This window comes from Chelon labrosus, assembly GCF_963514085.1.
Source record: "Chelon labrosus genome assembly, chromosome: 23".
Taxonomy (NCBI): Eukaryota; Metazoa; Chordata; class Actinopteri; order Mugiliformes; family Mugilidae; genus Chelon; species Chelon labrosus.
Genome location: NC_140356.1, coordinates 10,177,365 through 10,193,528, shown reverse-complemented (window position 1 = coordinate 10,193,528; position 16,164 = coordinate 10,177,365). Strand labels below are relative to the sequence as shown.

The following is a 16,164-nucleotide window of genomic DNA, read 5'->3' as shown; positions in this document are numbered from 1 at the left end:
CAAGGAGTTTGGCTGATTCGAAATCCTTTGGTGGCAAATCTAAGCTGCATCTGCTTCACTCTTCCAGGTGTGTTTCTCAAGCGCCTGGTCTCCAAGACATCAGTTGCTATGGCGATTTATATTTCCACTCTGCTCCAGGTTAAGTTGCCCTCAGAAACTGAGCGACATTTTCACAGAGGGAACCCGTAACGCTGAATGTAAATCGCTCATTAAGCGTTGAAGGGGGCTTCTCTCACCTGGGTTGAGGCTTCCCCTTGGCCTCGCAGTGGATGACGATGTTCTCCCGCGGATCAAAGATGTAAACCTTCGGGGACTGCACTGTTATAGTGGGGGGTTGGGGCACTGGAGGAACGGGAAGAGAAGCGTGGTTTAGACAGCGACTATGTAAACATGCTACGCTGCGCAATGGCTGTATGCATTCAAGCAGGGGATGTGCAAGCGGCATGCGGCAAGCATTCACACTCGGCCAAACTTGACAAACAAGTCACGAGGAGCTGGGACACTCAATGCAAACAAAGACGCAACAGCTATCGCAGCTCTGATCTAACAGACAGACGTACTCCCATTCCGTGAACTGACCTAAACTAAGCACCACTTCAAACCAAGCATGTCGTATTATTCAGTTACAGTGTCGAAACGTCTGCATGCACAACACAAAGGCAAAAACTCCACGCTAGAGGTCACGGCAGTGTGGTCCAACTTACATCCTTCCAGTACTTTAGCTTTTTTTGTCCAGCGTGACATGCCGTACCGCAGTAACAGAATATTGAGGAAAGGGGTTAGTCTTTGCAAGGCGTAAATTACAGGTATAAGTCTAATAAGTTGCACATTCAGGTACTTTTAAGCATTTTTTGAGCAGCTTTCCCCACTTTTCTGGGGAGTTCAAAATGCAAGAAAAGTAGTTGAAGACGTAAAGTTTGACGGAGTACCCTCAAAATGTAATCACGTTTTATAACTGAAAACCACAATCCCATGCTGAAACATGCAGAGCTGAAATTAAAGAATCCTGCCCTTTACAGTTGGAGGCTGCATTAAGCCGCAGCCCTTTTTGTTCATTCATATTGCCCCACTGTATAAAAGTAGCCCTCTGTTTACCGAAGTGAACCACCCCGTCCTATATTCACAGCAAGTGCAATATTGATGAGGACAACACTTACGATCAAGAGGCACTTCGAGCGCTGACGTCATGTGACTCAGGAGGATGAGTAGCACAGCTCCGAAGCCTGGCACCCACTTCCTATTCCCGTCCATGTTCGGGTGTGTCCCAGCTGCAGTAAGCGATGAAGAAGTCCAGATCAACACTACAGTAAAAATAAAAATAGAATATATATTTCAGGACCACAACGCACTTTAAGACATGCATAAACACAGTTACAAAGGTATAACATGTGTGACTGTAATGTGTATATAGGATTAGGCTATAAAAAGGAACTATAGCCAAGCAGATGTAAATATTTGGTCTAAACTACATTGGAAAGTTTACTTTGCTGCATTTTACTGTGAAGTTTACTGACATTTTCATGGCTCAGTGTCCGTAGTGGGGTATCTAATGCCAAGCACTGCAAGGGACTAGTCTGTTGCACAGCCCATCATTCTGCCAACTTGCAGACTTTGGCACAACGAGAAGTCAAAACAAACTTGATTTCCGTCCTTGTAACTTAAACAGCTTCGGCATTTTTCCCCGCGTATGTCATCTCCTCTTTTATTTACCCTCTCGAAGCGCCACGCTTCTCCTATTAAGGGTGGCATCTGACTAAATCCGATATATTTCAGGGTTTTTTATGGTGTAAGCTGTGTTTACATCACAATCTTGGCCATGCACTATTCAAACGTGCCACGAGCTCGCCTGTAAACATAATGCATGTGAGTGCGCCCGGCTGGAACAATCACAACTCCGCCGCAGATACCGCCGCCCACGGACTGGCGAACGCGCGCGCAAAAGCGTCACGTCAGCCGAACCGTCCTTGTCGGTGTGTCATGTGGATCACGTTACACATGAGTGCAGGCCCAGGAGCGCCAGCTTCTGCTGCGCAGTTTATCACAAAGGGATGGAGATTGATGCGCGCGGCCGTCACCGACACACAAATTCATGTTGGCTTTAATGACATCTTGTAAACTACGCCATGGGGAGCAGGGAAATTATGTGTGTTTGTTTTCCCTTTTTATGTCCTCTGTCACCATTGTCCATAAACTTTGTCTGTATATATTAGTATTTATTAGCATATTTATAATATATTACGACCCCCCTGGCATTGAGATACTGTTAATACACTTTAATGTTAAAGAAAATAATGGAACTGGAAAGTCTTCATGTTTTGACCAAGGCTAAAATTTGAAGCATGAAATGATCATACTGTTAACAATTATGCAGTTTTTTTTGTTTAAGAAAAGACTCAGAACATTTGATGTCTGTGTTCTTTTATAGGAAAGTTCATAGGTGGTCACACTGAGCCAGGCAGTAGCTAAACCGTTAAGTTATTTCAGCTGTCACTTAGCATTTTCCTGAGTATTTTCAAGATTGGGCACAAGTCTACTGTCTGCCCCTGAGGATAATATCTTTGCCCCGGGTGAAAACAGGATTTAAATCTAGTATTTCCACAAACTGTGCCCAGTTTTTTTTAGTAACAGCAGAAATTGTGGCATCCAGCTTCAATAAGAAACGAAGAGTAGCGAATTGTGCCAAGCTTTGCCAAAACAGAACTTCAAACATGGCACCATTTGTGGAAGTACTGGATGTGAATGCTGGTTTCACCCCAGGCAATGACGTCACCATTTACCGCAAACATTAATCACCCGTGGGATCACAAGAATACCTTGGCAGCAATTACCTGCTCTCGATAACAGTTAAAAAAATACTTTTGTTTCCGTCTCAGAAGCCTGTGTGACCGTGCCCCAGAGTATACTGAGGTCACACACAAGCCAAAACAAAAAAAAATTTAATTTAAGGATCAGTTGACAACTCTGGTGAAGCACATCAAACGGCATGGAGACATACCTGCAGATGTCCGTTTGGTACAAGTTCCTTTACTTTGTCCAAACAGTTCAACACCAGCACTCTGACATTATGCCAGCTACTGTCAATCATTCACACATGGTGACATGCCCCTGTAGCTGGCTGAGGCAAACAAGCATTTCTTATATTTCCAATATCCCTTTTCTGTTTAGTAACACAAAACCATTAAGAAGACACATTATTTTCACTGTAACACCAGATAACTGAACTGGACACTCATTCTAGACTATACACCGAACGGGCATAACTAAAACCACTGACAGGAGAAGTAAATAACATCGACCATCTTGTGACAATACAGTGTTCTACTGGGAAACTTTTGGACCTGGCATTTGTGTGGATATTACTTAGACATGTAGCACCCACCTAGACCAGACCAGACCAGACCAGACCAGGCACCCCCACCCCATGGCAATGACACTCCTGTTTAGGCACTGCTAAAATCTCCACTCTGCAGGAGGTGTAGCATGTCTGATGACATAGGGAGAGTATGGTAATGAATGCAAACTCAGAAAGTAGTGTGTCACATATTATCCGGCTGAGCTAAGCAAAGTGTGAGTTAACACAACCCCAGGACAAAGCTAATTACGCCGACACGTCCTATTAGATATTACTCTCACTGGTTAATCAAGGGGGAGGACAACACTGAGAAAGATAGCCACACAACTGTGTGCACTGGAAGCAGCCTGTGCATGCTAAATCTTTTAATCTCATTGTGAAAGAGGCAATATGATCATGCAAATGTAAAAGCCCATGTTCAGATTAATGGCAATAATGCTCCATGCCTCTCGAGAAGACGTGGTCTCCCCCCGCAGTGACAGTGGCCCTATTGAGCTGCACTGAACCTCAGGCCACATCTACAGAGAGAAGACTGCCCAAAGGGTAAAAATAATAAAAAAAAATAAAAAATCAGCAGGCAGCACAGATGAATCCCTAAGCACAGGCACAAAAAGACACAAATTAGCTACTATGCGCAAATGTCAGCATCTCCATATTTCACAGCTAGAATGTCACCAGGAGATAACTGGCCCATTGCTTAGACATTCATGTTTGAAATACATCACTGCATGTAATTTGCATGATAATGCACAATAAAACTGAACTTTTAACCTTCAGTGAAGATGCCAAATAGACTTTAATACCTGGATGTTGCAGTTAAAAGCTATGCCGCCAGCCTGTACCGTGCCGTGCGGTGGAAGACGGCAACATTATCCAATAAAAGGCTCGATTAGCAAAAGCGCAATTAAACACAAGTCCTTCATTCATCCCGAAGCTAAATCGGCAAAAATCCTTTCTCATTGCTCATTTGCTCCGAGGCTGCAAACAAAAAACAATGGTGATGATAACACTCAGAGGAGGATGAGTGGGATGACTTACGCTAGTGGGCAGGTCAGCACTCATCCGTCTCTTTCCTATTTTTACTGACTCAGGGGTCAAAGCCCGGAGGTCAAAAAGTCGCCCCCAAGCACTGCCTTTCCTTCTTGACCACTCAGTCCTTTCCTCTGTTTGTCGTCCTTCCTCTACTTCACTGTCATTTTGTGTTCTGCCATCCCTTCATACCAGTGTCACGGCATGTTCTGGGCCTTTTCAACAGCTGACACTCATATTTCTGCAAAGTTTACAGGAAACTTGTTCAGCTTATGTTATACCACTAGTCCGTTTTGCATGTGAGGTTGCAACAGTATACAAGGAGTCTCCATTAAGGGATGAGTCAATATTCCACAAACCCATACGGAAGCCTCAACACTGCAGTATTATATAAGCACGGATAAAATGTAACTCACGGGTGAGGCTGCACACCACGTACGCCACTGAATTAATCCACTGGTGTGCCCATTTATATGTACACCATGCGCTGACCTTCAGCAACCTGGATCCTTTCCCTATTTTGCTTTGCACACTCACGTACTGAGCTGATGTGAAAAGCAGTTCTTTACATTTGAAAGTTAAAACACCGCTTCCAGTCTTATTGTAGTTTAAAACAATTTGGAGAAATGTTTATTTGCCTTCTTGCAAAGTTGACACGATTGATAGCGCTCCTATGTTGATATGTCTTTGTGCTAAGCTAACTGGCTTCTGGCAATAGTTAATTTTTGAACCTGTTTACTGTCGCCCAATGAATTTCATCAGTCCCTGCATACTCAAACACTTCAGTTTCGCCATTCATGTTGATTCGATCTCTTTGCCGAAGACATTTAACTTCCCTTTGCTCTCACTGAAATGACCCTGGACAAAAGCATCCATCAGAAGCAGAGCCAGCCATCCTCAACAACAAAGATGTGAAACCAGCTGATACAAACCCAACAGTCTTTCTGCCTCTCAGTTTGCAAACCCCGAAGCAACGTGCTAAGTCGGTCACTACACGGCCTTCAGTCACACAGAGAGACACACTGAGAGATGACAGCCTGGATGACTGGACAGATGAGGGACGAGGGAGAAGCGGAGCAGGGAGAGAATCGGAGGGAGGGATGGAAAACACAGTCATCTGCGGTCACATCAAATCATAGTGACGGAGATATTTCTGAGACTGAGTCAGACTGCTTTCATCTGGACTGGACCGGAGGGTTTGCTCTCTCATCCGTAGCTCCACATACATGGGCAGACTGCTGTTTGTTCATAACCGATAGAACAATGACCTGTTTGCAGTCTGTCGTGAACTTAAACGTGACATCAGGGCAGGCTAAGATTTCACTTCTTTTGGGGAGCCAGCAGGGAAACGCATCAGAAAACACACTGACCACATTATGCTGAACTGCCGTGGCTCTGTTACAATTTCTCCAGTAACCAGGTCAGTAGACTGGGAGCTCTGAGCCATGAGAGTTCCCACAAATACATGGAAATGAATTGCAGCTCCCATATCACTGCTACCGGAGAAAGGCACACTTTGCATTTCGTTATTCCGCTGTAAGTTTCCAGAGGAGAAAGGCTCGTCTCGTCTTTCCAAGCACCAATGAAACTATAACAAAAACTAAACTGTAACTAAATTCCAGTTATTGGGCTTCTAAAAATAAAGTGGAAAAGAAAACACGGTGCAAAACAACTGCCTTGTGCAAACTATGTCCGAGGTAGGAACTCATCCTCACTGGCTCGTAGTACTTACACAACTAATCCTTTAATTGTGGTTGAAAGTAGGTACAGGTGCCTATCGGGAAATCTTCACTTGTGTATGAAGCGTAATCCCTTTACTGATATACTTCTATGAGCACTTGGCAACAGCATAAAGAAACCTGTTAACCTAACTTAATAGTCCTCCGTGTAGCTCAGCTTTTGGTCTCCACCAACACCCAAGTTAGATATCATACACTTTAGCTAATAAATGTAGCATTCTATATGTTTAATTCAATCATGTTCACAAGCGAACTTAGCTGTAAGACATTCAAACTCAATAAAATGTGTCTTCCAGCATCTGTAGAGAGTGACTCACATCCCCCAAATGAAAGCCCTGCAGATGGATACCAGACAGACGTGCGTTAGACAGACCATGAGCAGCAGACATGCTAACCTACAAGTCCTCTGTGTAAACATCTGAAGAAGGTCTGACCCTGAGCAGAAAAACTCTCAATCCTTGTATCTGTCAATTTGATAGCTTTACCGTCTGCTCTGTCTTGTTCCCCTTATCTCCGTCTTTCTTTCTCTGTCCTTGCCAAACCCTACTACTACAAAATCTACTACAAGCAAAGCTCCTTGTGAGGTGAGAAAGTGTCCATTCTTTGGGACAAAGCTTTGACTAGACTTTGTGGAGATGTGGGAGGAAAACAACAGGTAGCACTGCCTCGCTAATCTGCCTCAATAGATGGGCCATTTCTTCCCGTTTCATATCTTTTTACAGGGTTAAGTATCATTTACTTAGGCACAATAGGCGGCTAGGGTTGCACCTTTGTTAGATTGGAAGGAAAAGAGAGAGTTCATATGAGCGATGGAAATAAAGCATTCAAGCAAAAGTGAAGCTATGCAGGGTGATATACAAGCTGAGTATCCTGTCAAACAAATATCAGATACTGGGAAATGCACAGGTGAGGTGTGGAGTTGGCTATAAGAAAGACTTGGGTGAGGTAATGGCCTGCTTGTATTACAGATATGGTTTACACAGGGAAGAGGACCAACATTCCTTTAAACCAGCAGCCAACCAAAACTACAGCGTTATATTCTTTTATTTTTGACCTGTAAGCAATTCAAGAGCACACCAGCAGGCTTTACTCATTTTCCATAACTGGAACCAACAGAGCGTCATGATGTAACTGCTGACTCCATCAGAGGAGCAGTCTGATACACTGAAAGTTAACGCAAGAGGAGCTTTCACTACACTAAATCCACTTCACTACAATGAAAAGTAAGATCTGGCAGGACCTTTGTCTCCAGTAGTCCCCAAACCGGATCACAAACCGCCACCTACTCCAAACAAACTATCCCTGCGCACACACACACACACACACACAGAGGGCTATCCCTTTTAGGGTCAGTTATTCTAGCATCATCCGCTGAATCCCCCGGTGCCTGCTTTTCTCTGGGGCTTTGTGAAGTGCTGATGGTCAGCATGCGCCAGGCCATGCCTGCCCCCCATCTGCAGCCCTGACACTGACCCACGGGACCTATTGTCCTTTCTCGTTGTTTACCGCTGGCATAATGCTGAAATGGCAGGGGTGTTCAAGGGCACAAGTTGACACCTCCGGCAATAAAAGACATGTCACCAGCATCTACTGTTATGATGATGGAAATTATTTACATGTACGCCTTGACCTGGTTTCCAGTCGCATGCAGTACTCATTTGAAAATGCATTTCCAACTTTGTCCTTTGCCTATTAGTCACCTATAAGTTTCCTGAAGAGCGTTTATTCAACTTGCCAACACCTAACTCTACCTAAAGGCTCATTTAAAGTACTGCGGGACATGCCGTAACCTACGCATGTAGCCTATCCTTGTGTGCTCGTCAGTCTGGCTGGCTCTGTAAAAACACCACCCAAATGCTACTTGGCGATGTGTCTTTTTTGCCAATCATGTTCATTTTTGTTTCTACTTCCGGTTTCACTTTCAGCAATGGTGAAATGTTTGTGTGTCCAAACTTCCTCAGTTAACCTTTCCTCGATGCGTTCCATCTTTATTCATCCAAAACTATCGATTCGAAAATTGCAGAGATGGAGAAGCAGCCGGAAATACTACAGAAACACACTACTACCAAGTGGACCAATCACAACTCCTATTTACAATTCTGGGGAGGTGCACGTCAGTGCTGGGGTCTGGGTAGCGTTGTGCGCTGTCGCTGTAGCTTCTGCGCCAACTTACCACAGAAGTCTAAACCACCTATAACTCCTGGCTAATTAAAAAATGGGTAAAGGGTTGTAGTGTGTTCGGGGAGTGTGTGTGGGTTGAGTGAAGAAAGCCTCAAGTGGTCACTAAGAACAGTATTATTTGATGCTTCTGTATTAGCTTTATTTATTTATTTTTTGCCCGAGGGGTTACCGCTTGATCTGTCATTGAGATGGAAGAAGAAGGCTCCCAAATGCAATTCAGTGGCACAACTGATGACCGTGAAAATTAATGTAATCCCCGCACACTAGCTGCTGTGACAAGTGACAACTGGTCCGAGCTGTCTTTCTTCAAGCTTAATACAGTCAAACTTTGTGGCCTTTCAGCCTTTAATATAAATGGTGATTCATGCTGTAGCTGGCGGGAGAACACGGGCAACTTAAATTAACTGATCCAGCCCGTCAGGGGTGTATTTGAAAGGGTCAGTGAATGACACATCTTTGTGATCCTCCGCCCAACGAGGAATTAACATCGGCTGGACACTCTTTGGCTGGGAATGAAAACTGTAATTTAATGACATCATATTAGACTGACACTCAAATCTGGAGAGAACGAGTATGTTCATGAATGAGTAGTGAAAGAGAAACGTAATGCCTTTCTCTGTAATTCTGTGCTTTAATGATGATCATGTTATTTTGTACATGTCTCCTGCATGAAGATGATCATCTGCCGACCCCATCCCCCATAATCACTTCTAACTGCAGTAAATTCCCATCCATCTCTAACCATTCATAAATCCCCAATATGAATGGCCCAAACCTGCCAAAGAAAAAAGAATACCTTACTGTCATTCCCCTTTTTCCTATTCAGGGAAGCAGCCCTGTCTTGTATGGAGTAAATCTTAACAGCTTTGCTCCAGGCACATTCATGTAACAGAAGGTGAGAAAATAGGAAGGGCAGGATACCTCTGAAGCTATCATTCCCACTGCCTGACAAAGGACTATGAACACAAGCTGCAGTGTTCCTTTTGTGATGAAAATCAACAAATAAATGCTTTAAAAAAAAAAGAAAGAAAGAGAGAGCTCGCTATAATTTGTAATAATAAAAACAAAATAAGGAACGAGAATTTAAAATACAGACCATGAACGTTACATATGACAAATTACTCTAAAATATGGTTTTGTTAAATCATGGCTATGTAATTAAACCGGAATCGCTCTGAAAACGATAATAGCTTTAAAACAAAGGACTCATCCATGTGTGACTCATCAAAAGCCATTACTGATGGCTGCCGTTAAAATTCACTTCATCTGACATCCGATGATAACACTGTGATATTTGGGACAATTGCACACATTTTGCCATTTTGCTTTTGGACCGGTTTGTCCTCCGCCGCTGGCTCGGCCAGGCGTTAGATGTGCGAGCATGTGTGCAAACGTGTGTTTGTGAGTGCCGGACTCGCCTGTCTAAGGTCATCACATCAACAAGCCCTGGGGTTCAGTCAGTTGTTTGTTTATTTGTGTGTGACAGGCTGAGGGATCCTCAAGTCTAATGATTTATTCGCTGCATCAATGCTCTGATTATAAATGTCAATTACTGCTGCAAATATCATATTTGAGCTGAACAAAAATCAGAATGAAATGCTTGCAGTCAGTGCATTCATCCTTCGATAGCTCATTTTTCAGTCATTAACTTCCCTCTCTTTACCTCAGACACCTTATCTAACCAGCGTACTCCGCTCCAGACTGATATCAGGTTTCACAATGCCGCTCCCATGCCATTGACCTCTAATGATCGAGTCAACATTACAGCATAAACTCATCTGCACAATCGGTCAGTCAATAAAGGAAACCCATTTCTAATACAATTTAAAAGAAACATGTTTTTCTAACTCGCTGGTTAAGATGTGCTGTACTGTCAGAAGCTAGCTGAAGAAAACCGTTGCGGGGCGTCCTGCGCCCGTGTGAACTGTGAAAATGTGAGTTTGAAACGTTGGCTAAAAGGAGCTAAAATCAATACTCGATCTCATTCTAATACAGTGTGGCACACTGTGGACATATAAATCCAGCTGGGCTTGTAAACGAGCCAAGTCTCGTTGGTATTCCTGCGGTGCTACTGCTAGGTAAAAGGTATTGATGAGCAGAAAGATGCACGTGGCCTTGATGCGTGACTCTGCACTTTACTATTAAATGAGCTGCTGTGTGTGGCTCTGTACGTCCTTCGGGGCGAAGGCGGTTTAACCTGTTTGATTTCCTTTATGACTGGTAGCTGTGGTGCAGATGGATGCTCAGACAAACAATCACACCCGGTATGATCGATGGGCCAATTGGTAACACCAATCAGAGCTGGCAGGGCAGATATCAGCATAAAGTAATGACAGAGGGAGAATTGGGGGGGTAAAAGATTGAGTCAGAGCAGGCTGAAATGTTGACGGGAATGAAAAGGGCATGATGGGGAACGGGGCAGGGGTTGAGAGGGGGAGGGGACTGATTGACGGTGTTATAGCAGCAGTGAAACAAGCTGGCACGGCCTCTTCTTTTTTTTTTTTTTCTCCTCCACCCATCTGTTCGTCAGGATTACTCATAGAGAGGGGTGGACTGGAGGAGAGGGGAAGCTGAAGGAGCAGAGAGCCATCATCATCATACGATAACTGAACTCAAACCACTTTTCCATGAGATCTTTCCAGTCAAATAAACTGCAGCGATAATGACTTAACTGTTAAAATTATGGCTCGGTGCAATATAGTGGAGGGCTCTTATGGGACTATTCAGGTAACAACGATAGTAATAGAAGGTGGAAACGTGGTAGTGATGTGTTATGTAATACCACTGAGCGTGCTCTACTTACTAAGACTGTTGCTCCCTTCTGACAAATATGTTTTATACTTTTTCCAAAAGGTGGATGCAGCATGCTGTATTCCGGAGCCTTGTTATCTGCGCTCATTAATACAAGTCTTATATTTGCTGCTGCTCAGCACTGAAGTGGCGATTCTGTTGTATCGTATAGCTAACCCTAACCCCACGGCGAAGGAAATCTCTGTACCTCTCCTAACATTTGTATTTGCGAGTGGAGAAGTAATCTATATCATTTCTGGTGGACTTTCATTGCTTGTCGATGAGCCTGTTAAATGGCATCAATGCGCTGCCCACCTCTCTGTTTGTGTGTGCAACAGAGGGCGTTCGGCAGCATGTGAGCAGCAGGTGATGCCAGGACATGTGGCTCGTATTTTTCCAGTCATATTCAAATAAAGTCTTGTGTTCAAACCCATGCTGGGTAATCATATTGTCCTCTCGCCTTTCAGGCTGTGGTCATATTGTTTTGACAACTGACTGTCCAGAGTTTCTACACGAATGCAATTAATATCTCTATATAAAATCAGTAATATTTTATTATTATTTAGTGGTTATTAGTGGGGAATGCTTAAATCACAGCCGCACACAGGACACAACAAGCATAAAGCTACAGTTCTTTATTTGCTGACTTACACTCTGCTGACTGCACATACTGCAGAAACAAACAGGCCACAGCCAAGACTGCAAAGGCTATAAATCAGTCACTGCCAGCAGTGAGTCACGTTTTAACACTCAGCACTTTTCATCCATGCTAACTGACCTTTCTCATTTGAAGTACGCCCATGATTTGGAGGGATTATTAAACCCACCGAGGTCCATTAGCAACGGATCTAATGTATGACTATTTACCAGCTAACTGTGTAGGGTTGTGTACGTAGTGCCGCCTGATTGCGATGCTGAGCAAAATACAACCGAAGATGCAAAACATAAAAGCACGTACACCGGGCTAGACATGCCATCAGCAAAAATCCAAAGTTGAATACAAAGAGTATTCAAGGGAGAATCTGGCTGACGCTTTCAGTACCATCAGTGCGTAACATAAGACACACGAGCAAAGAATAACCAGCTGCAGCAGCATTGTGAGTGAGCAAAAGCAAAGTATAAGCAGTTTTTGAACCTCGGTGACCCATTTTTCTGCTTCGACACAAGCAACCAGAGGTATCATTGCCCCGGAGGCACTATGTGTTCATATTGACCGTATGTATGTATGCGCGTACGGACGCAGGCCAACCTGCTCTTGTGAGGGCGATTCGCAGGAACGCCTTGATAGGATTTCTTCAAATTTGGCACAAACGTGGATCTGAAGTGTGTGGAATTTGGTGGCACAAGGTCAAATGTCAAGGTCACGGTGACCTTACAAAACACATGGCACAATGTCTTCCAGGATAAGAGGAGGATTGATATTTTTCTGTCTAAAAAGTTCTTCAAAAGCACTTATGTTCTTTGAGAGTCTTCACTATGTTTATTATGAGAGTATGGACATACAGTAGATGTAAACTGCAACCTGATCAGTATATAATTGCATAACAGTGTTGTTTATACCTAGAGACGATTGCAATGAGATAACAGCCTCAAATCAATATTAAACAAGAAATCAGAGGTTACCAAAAACATAATTTAAAACTCACCAGTGAGGATTAAATCTCAGCTGACGCTTGTCTTCAGACGGTTGTAGAAACCTGCAACAAAGAGGAAAAGATTCTTGAATGGGGTTGTTTTTAGCCCAAATAAGAAAATCTCTTGCCATCGGTTTTAGAAATAGAACTACTACAAAAGGTCAAGTATCCACTGTAAATGAAAACTGTAACATTATAAAAGATATTCTACTTCTGCTTTGTCCCCTTTGACATTATGGCGCACCAACGTTTCCATTACAATTCATTTGGCAAAGAAATGTTTAGTCAAAATCTATCACCGCTTGCACTCATGCAAACTTTGACCTGAATCTTTCCATTAACATCAGGTAAGACAGAAAGCAAGGGAGCACTGTTTGTAAAAATAGTTTAAACTGTTCATGGTTCTCAATTCCTTTGTTGACAATATTGTATTTTAAAAAGATGAAAAGCGCCTTTAATTTATAAAGGGAATTATTCAGTCCACAAAGCTAACAGACGTCAGTTCATTCATCACATAAGGCCAGTGTACAATACACTGTCACGTCCTCCGAGCTCTCCGGGGAATATCTAGTAAATGACTGCGTCTTGCCGAACACAAGGCCCTCAATCAATAACCAAAATGTGTCCGTCATACTTTTTTTTTTTATTACCTTCACCTCCAGCAGGGGACACACACAAGTGAAAGGTTACCCGGCGACACACGCACACATAATAACGGTGCCCCCCCACCCACCCACCTCTAGCGAAAAGACAACCCTTCGTGACCGCGAATGCATTATCATAATCTCCTCAGAGACTCTCCATTCATCTCACATTAGCAAAACAAATGTGATGGACAAAGAAACGCTGGCCCGTTTAGACACGGTGCCATTAAAAGTGTAGTTAGCTCAGAGGAGAACGGTGGAGAATTACGTGAGTAGTCATTAATGAGTAGAGGATGAGGCTGAACTTGTCAGGTGATATATAAAAAGATGAGTCTCTCCACTGAAGGCCTTGCAATGACACGGGTGACACAGAGAGAGAGATTGGAGGAACTCCAATGACTCAACCCTAAGCCTTTGCTACCACATTTCACCTGAAGTACATGAAACATTCATCAGGCTAACTAGAACTGGAAAAAAATAAAATATACTGACTGAACTGAATGAATTTTATATCGTGGACTGATCTGAACTGAGCTGCATTGATCTCATCTCAGCTGAACTGAAACAAATTGAAGTGAGACAAGAGGGGGCATAGACACATAAGGGTAAAGAAAGAAGGGGGGGGGGGGGGGCAGAGTCTGAGACGTTAACGAATGGAGACAGAAATACACCGAGGCGTCAGAAAACTGTGGAAGGGGAGGCACTGCAAAGATGATGGGGGAGAGAGTGTGTGTGAGATAGAGTAAGGGAAAAAAAAGAAAGGGAACAAACATGAAAAAATGAAGAGTGAGTGGGGATCAGAAGCATGCATTATTAACGGGCAAATCTAAAAGCGCTTCATCATCAGAGCGCAAGAGAGGGGGGATGGAGGGAGAGGAGGAGACGGAGAGTAAGCAGAGAGGAAAGCAAACCTAGCAGAGCTGACCTCATGCTCCGACATGTTACCATGGAGACAACAAGAGAGACATACAGACAAGGATACCACGCAACAACAAAGAATGCCATTTCTTTTCACAGGACATTTTGGTTAACATATTTATTCACTTGCTTGCAGGGAGTTAGAGGGGATCTTCTTATGTGCGCATGCTAGCTATCTACCTAACAACCGCAGCATGTTAGCGCATCTTGCATATTTGACGTCAAGATGTTATTTCTCCCGGTGAATTGAGTCATTTACCCGTAAGATATAACCCGTTAATTGGAAAGCATTACAGATGGTGGTAAGCGATTCTTTAGTTAGCTGTTAGCAGCCTTTATGCTCAGCTTACGAATCCTTCGTAACACTGAAGTGATCTGATCTCATCTGGTCTCTTTTTTTAAAGGGTGAAACACTCAAATCTAGTGAAACATTGGTCATTCTTCTCTACCTAATATGACTAAAACTGATCACTGCAAAGAGCCGATTCCCACTGTCACTGCACTCTATTCCTATTAACTAGCATAATTTCTCGCTACGTTTCTTCACTACACCAACTACAGTATGATCAAGATGTCTGATTAGCAAAACTCTACGTCCCAAGGCCTGTATGTCACAAAGTGCAGTACCACTTTGATTTACTATCCATGCCCTGTTTCAATTAGCTTCCTGAGTTTATGGATCCACTGGGAGCCGGTAAACGACATGCAGCTAAATGTTTTGCTGTGTGTGTGGCAGAAGGGGGTGATTTTTCAGACTTTGATAGAGTAACTGACCCCAGGCACGACGAGAAATTATTGTGTTTGTTGTAATCCCTTAGGCTAAGAGACTTCAGCAATCAGCGTAGGCAGCAGCTGCCCGGAAAACACACTTGGCACATGCCCCGACTGCCTGACCTCCTTACCCGTGTCTACCTTTATCTCATTCCTTTGTAGTATTTGAAACACACAAAAGACACAAATATGCACAGGTCTGCTGCCCTTTGTAGCCTCGATGCTATTGCTGGCTATATTGTTAAGGGAATTTGCATTTAAACAGCCATGGCTCTCATTTGTTAATTGTGAACCTACGGTTGAGCCTCGCCCAACTCCGCCCGATACTGCTCATGTACTTGTATTCATGAAACAACTCTGATATAACCTGATACCAATTTCCAGCAATGCATTATGCCTACACTCATAGAATCTGGGGCTACAATATGTAACCAATGTTAACTGTGCAGGTAGTTTGTAGGAGTAGTTGGCGGCGACGCACTTTCAAACTGGTTTGCAAACCGAAAGCTAGGCTAACTGGCTGTAAATAGGGGTCTTTTGCTAACAGCAAGGACATTGTGCAAGATATTCCCTTACTGGCAAGAATGAAGACTGTAAAAACAGCGGGACACACAGAAGTCTGATGCAAAATGTTTCTTTATACAATCACTGGCTATCAGCCCTTTATTAGCAAAGAGAAAGGGTTGCGTGGATTTGCGACTGCCTCCCAGCGTCATGGTAAAATCAGAAAAAAAAAAAAAGAAGCATATCCACAATGACAAGGATGTCAGCTGTGTGGACAGATGCACCTGGATGCCAACAAATGTCTCGCTTATAGGAGCCGGAAGCCTTTTTGTTTCGTATCAGACATTCCATCTGTGCATTAGGTTGTGGTGTAGGCCTTGGATGTTTATTGCTTTGTGTGTGTATGTGTGTGCCCATGCACATCTGTTTACACGTTCCTTTAGTCACAGAAAATGACAAATTGCCTTATTAAGATGGTTGCCAGGTTGCGTTTAGTGCACCGTGTTATTGTGTCATCGAGATGCATTGCTGCCTTAGGCAAAGAGACATTAAAACTGTTTTTGCATTTATTTTAAGTCAGATCACATCAATAAAACACTGAT

The 16,164-nt window shown here is 43.4% G+C and overlaps 1 protein-coding gene across 1 annotated transcript in view; it reads right to left on the bottom strand.

Annotated features, from left to right (window-relative positions):
• The window catches only part of nrcama (neuronal cell adhesion molecule a), a 52,429-nt gene that overhangs the window by 19,319 nt on the left and 16,946 nt on the right, over nt 1-16,164 (bottom strand). Inside the window, exons 2-4 of the mRNA XM_084573294.1 lie at nt 12,738-12,788; nt 1,158-1,301; nt 237-342 (exon numbers count right to left, since the gene is read on the bottom strand). Coding sequence (XP_084429420.1) covers nt 237-342; nt 1,158-1,251 — 200 coding nt within the window. The 5' untranslated portion in view covers nt 1,252-1,301; nt 12,738-12,788. The remainder of the gene's footprint in view (nt 1-236; nt 343-1,157; nt 1,302-12,737; nt 12,789-16,164) is intronic.